The sequence below is a fragment of the Limulus polyphemus genome, unplaced genomic scaffold, assembly GCF_000517525.1.
Source record: "Limulus polyphemus unplaced genomic scaffold, Limulus_polyphemus-2.1.2 Scaffold401, whole genome shotgun sequence".
In the NCBI taxonomy this organism is placed as follows: Eukaryota; Metazoa; Arthropoda; class Merostomata; order Xiphosura; family Limulidae; genus Limulus; species Limulus polyphemus.
The window spans coordinates 321077-334007 of record NW_013666011.1 but is presented as its reverse complement, the minus strand read 5'-3'; the positions used below and the strand labels follow the sequence as shown (position 1 = coordinate 334007).

Below are 12931 nucleotides of genomic sequence, written 5' to 3'. Positions count from 1 at the left end.
AAACATTAAGACAACTTACAGAGAGCAAGAAACAGAGGAGCAACATGATGTACGACTTCAGGCTCAAAGAACAAGACAAGCTCAAACACGATCTAATTTCAAATAAAGATTTGTTTGATTAAAAGCTTTTTTATTTCTCGCATCACAGCTTTTATCTACTTACTGAATAATTCGCTGAAAAAAAATACTGATCTATACATTTCAAATCTAAATTTTCTCCGTGCAGCGCCGGGTAACTCAGCTAGTAATTAAATAAAATGACTTCACAGTTAATGGTTAAACTAATTAGGATCTATGTTACTTTTATGGGAAATTCACAACCTTACAAAAAAAAACTACACTAAAATTAGGAACAATAATAAATCTAACAAAGCAGGCAGTTGTCATATATAATTACAATATTTAGAATTTGATTATCATTGTACTTACATGTGGTTGGATTATTAGGCCATATTTCTTCACTGTTTCAGGACCCAAGATTTTCGGTAAAAATTCCGTATAAGTAATATGTTGCAGCTCAGCCACCACAATATGGCGAGCCTCCTGGAAAAGGGTTTCTTCCCCCCAATGGGGATTGATGTGAGAGAGAGCGTTAGCTATTCGGTTGTGTTCCCTCATCCACAAGGTGTGCATGACAGTCAACACTACTTGTTCGTTCACACGTACGTCGCCTAGGTAATGAGAATATTTACTTGAACTTAGTAAGCTACTAAAAGGTAAAGTAAATACGAATACACAGCAATAATAATTATTTATTTCTTATTTTGTGGTCGTGAACCAACTTAAACTTACCAGCATCGAAACAATAAATATTCCTAGGCCGCGCCATGCAACCGACGTCAGGGTCCACCATTTTCATAGGAAGAAGGTCTTTTAGTCCTAACTCACGGTACAGCGGTAGGGTCTTTAAACGACCTGAATAAAAAATACGTTAAATAACAAAACTAGTAAAATGTTGTATACCTAGTGGATAAAATCAATTTATATGTGGATACGAATTTTGTGTGTACAGATATCGTCGAATTTACAATAACATTTTGATGCACAAAAATTTAATCAGAAGTAAATCTGTTTCGTATTGTTTTAAGGTAAAGATCTTCTGTAGTTCGAACAAATGCTTTAGAAGAACGAGTTTTTTCTCTATTAAAAACCTAACTAAACAAAACTAACAATAAAGCACAGTAATTTAGATTCATTTATGACACTTATTATATATAAATATATGTAAACCGCGACTTCCGAAGGTAGTAAAACTAAAATTCACAACAGTTTAACTTTAAATCACTGATGCAGTTCCTTTGCATGATTTTATTGTATGGTATAAATATACATCAATAAAGGGTAAATTCATCCCTCTTGTCGTAAACTTTTTCAAGTAACCTGGGATAAATGGTGCTGTATATTTTAAGAACAATCAAACTTGAAATAAGGATTAGTTAAACCTACCTCCCCGGTATTCACGTAGCCTACTTGCTACTTTGTGGTTGCTTCCGTAGATGAAATTACCGTCGATATATGAAGATATTTTGTTGATGTGAGAACGAGGACCTGGGTTAATTATCACATGATTAGCTAACAGCCATACAAATAAAGTTTAGATTTAGTTCTTGTGATATAAAGACTAACACAAACGTTTATAAATTGGAATTATGTACACTGAAACATTCGCTTTGTACTTAACTGAACTAGTTGTTATTACACATTTCAAGAGGAACAGCTTATATTTAGAAGATTTATGAACGTGTCGTTTTTACTATTTTTATCTACAATTAATTTTACAGGTGCAAAAGTATTGGTTAGTTCTGTGTGTGTTTGATTACTCAAAAGAACGAAATATACACATACCGAGAGTGCATCCGGGTCTCACTCCTGGTAGGATTCGAGCAAAGTCCATACATTGTCGGTTAAAGAACTTGTAGAAAGGGTCATCGTGTGGAATGTCAATGACGAGACAGTTGGGATGCCTGTGTTCCGGTGGATACTTACAACATTCGATGTCCATTTTGCGCTCATCTAGTGAAAGCCAAATTAATGGAAATGAAGAAAGAATTGTTTTGTTTTTTGTCCAAAGGATACCTATCTTTTCCTTTTATGTTTGTTTGTTTAAATGTAACTTTAAATTTTCTTTATATTATGATATAATAACAATTATAAACACCGTGGTATTAAGAAATATATATATTTTTTTCCAATATGTAAAATCTAACGATGTTACTTAGTTTTATGGAACTGAGCTTGTGACTTACACGCCAGCCACAAAGAATTACGAAACTGTAATGCTGGATTAGCTTTTTTGGAACATTTTTTTTTAATTCAAAACATTTTAGATGGCACTAGTCTTATGAAACATTCTAATGTTTCCATACAACCTTGGTTAGATTAGATGTGATTAAGAAGGAATCTGCCAAGAGCTGTTTGAGGCTTCAATTTCTAGCCTCAATAATGCTTGAACACAAAAAGCGGAATGTCATTCAGGTAAAAAAAAAAAAAAAAAATCTTGCCAATTTCATACAAAGTTCCAAGCAAATAGTAATATCAACAAATATTTTCCTAGTCAAGCACATTAGATTTATATGTTTGCATAACATTATAAACAACAAAACAATAAAACGCAAAAACCGCTTTCAAAATGATTTCCAAGTTGAAACTTTCATTAGAGCTAAAACTTAATAAAATAATGAATAAAACTAGACAAAAATTTCACCGATTTTCGAAGTCTGATAAGAGAGTTGTTTAAAAGTTTTAATCTAGGTTTTTGCCACAAAAAGGTTTACATTTTCTTATATGGATATCTGGAATTGAAAAAATGTATGTACAATGTCTGTCAAAATATATAAATTTTGAAGGTTCGTTGCATCATTGATCTAGTGTTATAGTTTAAAACAACCAACATTTCGGCACAAATATAATCTATTTTGAATTAAGTTACTACGTCAGTTCATTTGCATTGAATTTCTTAAAGGATCCCTTGTTCTATTTATGAGTATATTTTGATCATTGCTGAAGTTCCAAACAATCCTTAGACATTGATAGAAAACGCGGGTGCATATGATTGAATTTTTATGCTTAAAAATTATTTTCACAGAATTTTTTATTTTGTGAATGGTGGCATTTCTTTCATCCTATTAAAGCAAACAAAAAGGAATATAAAGGAAAGTCCTCAGCAAATTAATAATTAACTAAAATGCATGCGAGTATATCAATGAATTTGTGAACCTGGACGGGCACTGTATAATTATTAAATTAATTTTTCATCGAATGAAAATATATTCACCTAAAGTTTGCGCAGCAAAGGTCATGTCGTGGTCAATCATCTGTCCCCAGGCTACCAAAATATTGCAAAGCTGACGGTCATTCTGGCCGACGTCATGATGCATAACAAAGCTGACCACTCGAGGGCTAGGCAGTTTCGATCCATCATGAGAAGAAACACGAGGAGCAGCAATTGCTGAAATAATTAGAAAACCCACATTACTTATGAAGCGACATCAAAATTTCCTTAAGTTGTTGATAACGAATTAAAGTTGTACTGCTTTTCTTTGAACCAGCTAGTTGTAAGGTTGGACATAATCGTTTTATATGTATTTTACTATTTCCTGAACAAGCACCCCCCCCACCTCCATTAAGTCTAGAAGGTTACAATGTTAAATATAGGGTTTCAGTATCCGTGGGCAGACCACAGATAGCCCATTGTGTAGCTTTGTGCTTTACAGTAACCAAACCAAAGTTGAACAAGTCAACTGTAACTAGACGTAAAGCTGAATAAAGTGATCTAAACACGTAAATTACAGAATTGAGGAAAGACAGGACAACTGTTCGTTTCACAAATACATCATTTATTCACGACCATGGCTTCGCCAGTAGAGGCATCATCAGGTACAGACTGAACTGTTTTGTAACAAGGTTTATATATATGTTTAAACAAAGAACAGGAAGTCACCTTGGCATTCACCTAGAGACGAGTGGGGAGGATCTTAAGTTGGTTTGGTCGTTTAGAACTTTTTCTGGATTTCTATTTATTTCTAAAATTTCCAGGCTATCTAGTTTTTACTTTTTTCACAGATATGTAAAATTTTGCAGTTTTTTTTTTTTCTGGATCAAATTGGTGCTTAGTTTCAATAAGGTGGGATGAGGTGGGTTCCATTTTCCTTAATTTCCACCTTCTAGAATGTGCTTTAATTCTCGTTTCTATGGAACGTCTTGTTTGACCTATGTATACACTATTGCAGTCTTGACATGTTAATTGGTAAACACCACTGTACTTTTCGATTCTGTCCTTGTTGTTACATAACATGTTTCTTAGGTTGTTTTTATAGTAGAAGGCTGGTTTGTAGATTTATTTCTTCAATGTGTTACATATTTTATGAGAAGGTTTCCAATGTAGCTCATCTTAAGCCATTTCTTTTTCTTTTTGTTGTCGTTTGGTACAGTATGTGGGTATATTAATTTTAAGCTTATGGCTTTCAATTTTTTACACAACAATGTGTTAATTAACTTTGTTGTATAACTACTGTTAACAGCAATTTGTTTTATAGTTTCTAACTCAGTTTCATAATCTTCAGATGACAAGGGAACAGTGATAAGGCTATGTAACACAACAACTCTGTAAGATATTGGATGTCTTGAAGTATCGTGTATAATAGTGTCACTGTAAGTCGGTTTTCTGTATGCCGTTATTTATGTCAGTATTTAAGTCCATGAATTAATGTTTCCGTTTTCACCAAATTTCATAGTAAATTTAATAAATTTGTTTTGTGAATTTAGAAAAGTTACAAAAGTGTCGAGTTGACGTTTGGATCCTGTCCAGAGATAAATAACATCATCAACATATCTGTATCACTATTTAACATGTTTTGTATTTTTTTCATTACTAAACAAGGGAGAGAGAGGAGAACCCATATCTAACCCGTTGTTCTATTTATATATTTGATTATTAAATTTGAAGTAGTTCTGATCAAGACAAGTGATTATTACTGTTTTTAACTCCTGGGCTTAAACAGAGTATACTTTTTCTTTATCCACTAAATCACTTACAATTTAACAGGTATACTGGTGAAAATACTACAAACGCCAAACAAAATAATTTTGGCGTTATTGGTATCTCTCTTTCGATTTTTTTTCTACAAGCTCCAGAGAGTTTTTTTATACCAAACTTAGGTTTAAAACCAGTTAGATTTATTAAAATATTTTGGGCTTTCTGTGCTAGTTTGTAAGATCATTAGTATAGGAAATAACAGGTCTGATAGGGATATTCATTTTGTGTAGTTTAGGAAGTCTATACAGACGTGGCGAGCGAGGATTCATAATGCTTCAACAAAGATTTAACATTGTTGTTAGAGGATTTTGTGGGGTCTGTGTTTAGGAGCGTGAAACTGTTATAATCAAGGAAGTCGTTGATTTTACCGTGATAATCTTGTTTTTCAAGTACAACAGTCGTATTACCTTTGCCCGCTTTTGTGATTATAAAACTATCATTTTTCATTTTAGATTTCATCGGCTTGGACTCCTCATCTCCATTTTTAGCATAGTTGTAGGAAGAAGTCTGAATGATTTTATGGCATATATTCTTTGTTACAGAGTCAGATTCACCATTAAATACTACCTCTATATCTATTGCAAGATTTTCAGTCTTTTGCACTTCACCTGGTTTTGGGACAGTATTTTAAACCTTTAATTAGTAGATTAGTCTTGTTTTTTGTGAAATCGGATTTCGAAAGGTTTATTAACTTGAGATGAAATTTGGTGAAAACGGAAACATTAATTTTTTGGACTTAAATATTGACAGAAATAACGGCATACATTCCTTCAAGATCTTCGGAAAACCGACTTACAGTGACACCATCATACACGATACTTCAAGACATCCAATATCTCACAGACTTGTCGTGTTACATAGTTTGTTACATAGCCTTATCACTGTACCCTTACCATTTGAAGATTATGAAACTGAATTAAAATATAAAACAAATTGCTGTTAACAATGTTTATACAACAAAATTAATTAACACATTGTTGATTAACCCGCGAATACATTTCGGTAGATAAATGCAAATTTTATATTTTGTTTTTATTATGAATATATTTTGCTAAATTTATTTAGTTAGCTGAAAAATAATATTAGCCCAATGAAGGTAGCCCGCATTAATAAGCTGCGTGATAAATTAATACCTTATAACAGATAAGCTTTAATATTTTTCATATCTTATGTTTCTTATTATTACATTCAATAAATATTATAAGATATGAAGTTTAGCACAAAAACTTGCAAGTAATTGTAAATTTTTCATTTTATGATTAAAACCCAAAATCAATAAATCTAATGTGAAATTGGCTTAGAAAAAATAGCTTTTGATTAACTAAGTGGAAAAAGAAATTTTATGTATGACTATGTAATTTTTATGTTTTAACATAATATCTATTATGTTGATTAAATTATTTCACTTTGTTTTTTTTACTAAACTACATCACCGTTAGCGTCACTTACCGTCTCCGTAGACAGGCGGAACATAACGGATCATTGACGATCGAGCACTTCCCCAAGAAGGATGTTCAAGGTTGTTGCACATGCCGGTCAGTGTCCGGTAACGGCTCAGTTCACATTTCACAGGTGTTAAGAAAGTAGGGCAAATTTCCTTTGCTACTGTTTTGGTTGTGTCAACTTGCGGCAAACCGTTTATTATAACTTCAAACGACAAACGGAACCTTCAAAACAAAAGTAATACTGACTTATGACATCCAAGATGAAATAAATATTATACTCTATAATTTATTTCTCTCCTTTCGAAAGGGACTTACAACGCTAAAATAAGGAGTTCGATTCCACGTGGTGGACACAACAGATAGTCCAACGTGGCTTTGCTCTAAAACAAAAACAAGCAAGCTTTCGAAAAGATAATTAATAAAAAATAAAGGAAGCTGTGGATTATTTTAGCTCTTATATCGTATTTATATTAGGTTAATTACATTTAATTGAAATATGTGAAAAACTACAAATAAAAGTGGCTCAAAAATTTATGAACTTAAAAAATGTTCTAGCTTCAGGTGATGTAGAGTATCATTTGTAATAGAAGAGATAAACAAGGATTGTTTTCAAAATTGAAAAGATGTAAAAAATAAAACGAAATTGATTTATTGTGAATGAATATTTAATGAAACACGAACTTAAAATGATGATTTATTTCAAAGTTGTCTTTAAAATATTTTTCAGTTTGGTTGTAATTAAGCACAAAGCTACACTACGGTCTATCTGTGCTCTGCCCACCATGGGTATCGAAACCTGGTTTCTATCGTTGTAAGTCCTCATACACACCGCTGTGACAATGGGGGGTCTTTTTGAGTTGATTAACAATATTTTTCATAGCCACTGTGAGTGGACAACGTATCAATTTTAAAACAATTGAAACAGAAAGCAATTTTTTTCAAATTTATTTCGAATGTGAATAAAGATAAATTATTTTCAAAAACATAAATTTCTTTTATTATTATTATAATTATATCTTCACGTTAAGAACAGTAATGTTATATTTTGTAGTTTTATTTCTAAAATGCTTGCAATAGCTACGAAGGATGTGTACATACTTGTGAGCCAGAATTCGAGTAGCCTCTTCTAAAACTTCACCTACTGGAGCTACGTGTTTGGCTTCAGGATAGTTAGACGATAAATCATGTATCTGAGGCGGCAATTGGCCTGGGAGAAATGAAATAAGCTTTCAACTCGTTATAAAATAGTTATATCTAACTAAACTTAGGTCTGTAATCAATGAATTCCCATTATGTACATAGGTTCCGTGGTAGTAACTATAGTATACTATTACAAGATCTTTAAAACAAAACATAAATTTTATGCTCGTTCGAAGATACAGTCCTTTGCCCGATAGCTGACCTTGAAGACATAACATGCATACAACAAAAGTAAATATTTAAATCCACCCTTTAGTTTTCAGAGCATCATCCATTCTTTTTTAAACTTGGGTCTCTTATCCTACTGTCTTCAGAATACAGCCCAAATAAATCAGGGGTCTTTATCCTATTGATCCCCTAGATAATTTTTTAAACTTCTATAAGATCATCTTTTATTCCTCTTTTCTCAAAAAAAAAGTTAAGAGATCTTAACCTGTCCCTATAAGGTAACCCTTCCATCCCAGAATCAGTATAGTAAGCCTACTTTGAATCCTTTCCAATAAGTCAATATCTTTTCTTACATGAGGAGACCAAAACTGTACACAGTACTTCCAGTAAGACCCAGCTAGTAGTTTTTATAAAGAGATAATTACCTCTTTTGCTTTGTAATAACTATGCCCATAAACACACCCTAAAATTATATTAGCTTAATTACAGGCAACAGACCACTCATTCCAGGCTTGAATGATTTAGCCACTACTACTGTAACGTCCTTTTGTTGAGTTACGATACAGTGCCACCCACAGCAATTTTCTGGTCTGGGACAATTGTTTTGTTTGCCCCCTCTTTATCACAGAGATTTTTGTGCAACTTTTTAATCGGGTTCTTTTCCCCTGAGCTCTCAACAGTTAGTGCATTAGTAAATTCACCGTGTAGCTTATGCCTTAAAGGCACATTTTTTTGTGTGTGAAGTCAAGTGACAAGCAATCAGTTATCCTTAATTTCAGCATAATTTTATAACTAACGAGCTAAACACTTTGTCATGATATAAAAGACTGTTCAGTGTAGATATTATTCATTTATTTATTTTGTGAGTTAATATTTCATGATTGTTTAATTTTGTTTATAATAAGAGAGTTAAAAACAAGCTTGTTGGAAGTTGTGTTTATAATTCATTGATGCTGAGACTATCGAATATCGCGTGCAATACAATGATGTCGAGAATAAAGATTTCTAGAAGGCGAGCAGACGATTAAGTGATAAACATATGAATAGTGTGAGACGAACAGAAACAGCAGACAGAAAATAGGAAAAGACAGTAAAGTCACAGCCAAGGAAAAGTTCAGCGTGAAGTTACCTGCCGTAGAAGTGATAGGCCTAACGTTTAATATGCTAGAGTAAGACTAACAGTAGGAAAAGAGATAAGAAGAAGAATTCATTCCGTCAAAGCATGGTTCTAAAGTAATTGAATCAGCCTGAGTACATTTTGACAAAAGTAACTGAGGATGTTTTGAAGAAAGAAGACCAAACGATTACCGGAAGAGAATTATACTGCACCACAATTGTAAGTGAATTATACACAGAATAATAGGACGATAGTATTATAGAAAAATAGATAGGTTTGTCAGCTGAAATTCTAAAGCAATTGAATGGGCCTAAAAGGACTTTTGACAACAAGAAGAGAACCATATATAGTGTTTATGATATGAATATAATCTCTATAGTGTAAATAATTTGTTGTAGATGCGTTGAACTTGTTCCTAATATATATATTATTTTGAAAACAAGTGAAGTGTGTGTACTGTTCATTTATCGTTGAATTTATCGCTAACAAGTCACAGACACCTACTGTAAAATAATCCTAAGCCCAACACCAACACAGTATACATTTATACTATTAAAGCAATTGAATGGGCCTAAGTGGACTTTTGACACACTTCCAATAGAAAAACTGATTGCTAGGAAATACCTGGACTAGTAATAAAAGTCTTTAAGAGAAAGTAAGCAATGATAATTAAGTACATTATACCCATAACAATAATTTCAGTTTGGGAACACTTACCATATCGCGTCCGAGCTTCGTGAATAGCACCGTTAATATCATCATAGGTAATGCATATTTCTCCATATCTTGATGAGGCAGCTACTTTTAAGCTGAAATAATATATTTTTTTTTACATAACTTTTCAACGACTTTGTCAATAGATATATGTATATATATGTGTTTTCAAAGTTTTTATATTTCAGTTTTTTTTTCACACACACACCTTGCCAATTTAATTTATAGCTATGTAGATTATTAGCCTTTGCATACACACGCACACATATCTATGTACACACACATTGATCATATACGTAATTAAGCACAGAACTAAACAGTAAGAAGTATATCGTTCTTCATTTACACAAGTGCTCAACTTCTAGAATTGAAGCAAAATCTTTATTACATTGTTAGTAAGCAGCGTTTACATATGTATAGCGCCATAATTATACCGTATTAAAATTGATGAAACTGGAATTGGTGTCTTAGTATTTATAGTTGTGTGCAAGTAATTGATTTTAATTAGCTGATAAACATGTTTAACAGTAACTGATAACCTAACAGGAATTTTCTCAGTAAAGACTGGTGCACAAGTTGTAGGAAACTAAATATATAGAGAAATTGATATAATTATAATTAGGGGTTGATCGCCTCCACAACCAAGAACTGTAGTATAACTGGATCACGTTTCGCCAGCTAAGACGTTATACAGTATAAAACAAAATTAACTCTATCAGAAAGACAAGAATGTTTATGTAATTATCAAAATACAACTAATTTGGCCGATACGTGTATTTAGTATAATGTTTACAGTTATAGTGTATTTTAGCACCTCATGTAACCCTGAACACTGTAACTGGTGTCCATATTAACGTACAGAATATGCTGAACCACTCAGTTATTGACCTTTGATGTGCAATAAAGTTGTTCATTAGTCTGAAAATCAAATTCACGTGATTATCAAAGTTACCTAGCTTTGCCCTTGATGAATAGCAAGGTTGTTCATTGGTGTGAAAATCAGATTCGTATGGTATCAAAGTTACCAGGTTTGCCTTTAATGGGCAACAAGGTTTCATTGGTCTGAACATTTTTAAACTTGGGAATTTGGTGTTCATTAAGATTCTATGTTGCTTCAGAATAGAAAACAACAACCAGAAACTCAACTAGTACCCACATTATTTTCAGAAGTTTAGTAGTTGCAAAGCAAAGCTGTTTTTCTATATAACATTTGTTTATGTTTGCCAAATTTCACTACACAATGAGTACAAGACTTCCAGTTTCTCTTTGGAAAATATTTTCACTTTAGATTTAATAAATGCCAGATTGTTTCAAATAAACTAGCAACTAAACAATCCAAATGAAGTACTTATATAAACTTCTATTCCAGAGTGTATGATCGCGGGTAGGTCTTGTGGTGGATCTCATGACGTTGGAGAAGGCAAGCCGTGCTTGAATTTGTGTGATGCTCCGCACTTTTAGCTCTGGGTGCATTATAAGAGTGATAGTTAATTCCATCTCTTAGCGTGGATGGTAGGGTGTTGCTGACTGACTGCCTTTCCTCTGGTCAGTAGTTCAAAATTAGGTATGGCGGCAGATAGCTTTAGTAGCTTTGGTATAAATACGAAATAGAAATACAACTAGAGATGGATAATGTCATTTAAAAACTGTAGTTTCCTTCTAAAGATCCGAAAAAAGTTTCTTGACACTACTGGAAAGAAGCTATGTGTTATCCACATTATAAAGAGGAATATACGATAACACAAGAATTTTCAAAAAGCGAGTCTTTCTTAAATCTTTCGACACGGGGTCGGTCGATTTGACCGAGTTACGTGACATTCTGTACTCGTTTAAAGTTGACATTAATTTAATACTTATAACTCTATATATTGGGTATATCTTCACGAAATTTGGCAGTCTTTCAGTTAATATTACAAGTCATTCAAATACAAAAAGGCATATTTCTTAGTGAAGTACTTTAATAAAGTAAAATAAAGTTTTGTCCATGAATATATTATTTGTTTTGAATAGTCCGTGTGCAAAGTAATTTTCATGTTAAAATTAAAAATACTTTTCACCATCTCAAAAATCTCAAATTTCCTTAGTGTAATCCCTAAAACCTCCTAAATGCATTTCAAACGTTTTTTTTCACTAAATCCTTATAGTTTATATGTTATTTTCTCTACCCTAGTCTGAACACTGGATTGGTCAATTCGACCGTCCTCGTAACCACCAAAAAAATCGAAATAAACCTAAATTAACCTTCTTTTCTTTCTAGTATGACTTCAAATTGTAACCTGAAACTACATTCGTTTATCCTAAATAGTTCTAAGTTCGTAACATTATACATCTATCTATAATTTAATTAAATTAAATTGAAATATTGTTTTATTGCCCATGAACCGTGTCTAACTGCTATCCGCGCCATTATAAGTTGTAAATCACTGGGGGAAGTGCAGCTCAGATACGCTATCGAATTACATTACCCATCAGCTGCTCGCTTGCGTGCTTCGTGAACAAATTTAATTAATTATTTTTGTTATTACTTATTTTACCTATTCTAGTCTTAAATAACTTAAAATGATCCGCACTTTTAATTTTAGTTACTTTTATAACATTGAAAACGAAAAACAAGAAATAAAGTACTTACCCAATCTTTTTTCTTCTTGCCCTCGATTGTCAATGAGAGTTAAGCCTGGTTTTTAAGTGATTATAGTAAAACACTTAACAATTTTTATTTAATTAAATAATACACCAAAGAATATAGACTACTAACATGCAAAAAGTAGACAAATTCACTTCTAAAATTTTCCTGGCTTTCTAACTTTGTGACAAGAGCCGTTAGAAATCTATCCAAGCTAGTCATTAACTTTCCCACGGGAATGATGTAGCTACTCAGAGTGACATTGACAGTTATCTGTTCAAAACACAATGTTATACAATATGCCATTTGATAGATGAAAACCTTGACTTTCTATTGGTTATAGGTAATATATAATAAAACGTAAGAGAGAACTAGCAACAAATTGTGAAAGAGAGGATGTGACAAGTGGACATGAGGGGTCTGATGTTCTCTTTGATAGCTCTGTAATAAAACAAAATTGAAGGCCATAAGTCTGTTTGAGCAATAACGATGTTATAAAGAGCATTTTACATTTAATTTCGTACATTTTCCAGGGGAGATGGATAAAATAGGGATGATGACATGTAAGACAAAATTTGTCATGTATTACGCTAGTGGACATTCAGGATTTTTTTTATATATTTCCTATT

General features: G+C 32.5%; 1 protein-coding gene across 1 annotated transcript in view; it reads right to left on the bottom strand.

Annotated features, from left to right (window-relative positions):
- The window catches only part of LOC106457990 (peroxidase-like), a 29238-nt gene that overhangs the window by 11211 nt on the left and 5096 nt on the right, over positions 1 to 12931 (bottom strand). The window contains exons 4-11 of the mRNA XM_022384108.1: positions 9683 to 9774; positions 7579 to 7687; positions 6485 to 6702; positions 3275 to 3448; positions 1846 to 2013; positions 1447 to 1548; positions 793 to 915; positions 430 to 671 (exon numbers count right to left, since the gene is read on the bottom strand). Of these exons, the coding sequence (XP_022239816.1) occupies positions 430 to 671; positions 793 to 915; positions 1447 to 1548; positions 1846 to 2013; positions 3275 to 3448; positions 6485 to 6702; positions 7579 to 7687; positions 9683 to 9774 (1228 nt within the window). The remainder of the gene's footprint in view (positions 1 to 429; positions 672 to 792; positions 916 to 1446; positions 1549 to 1845; positions 2014 to 3274; positions 3449 to 6484; positions 6703 to 7578; positions 7688 to 9682; positions 9775 to 12931) is intronic.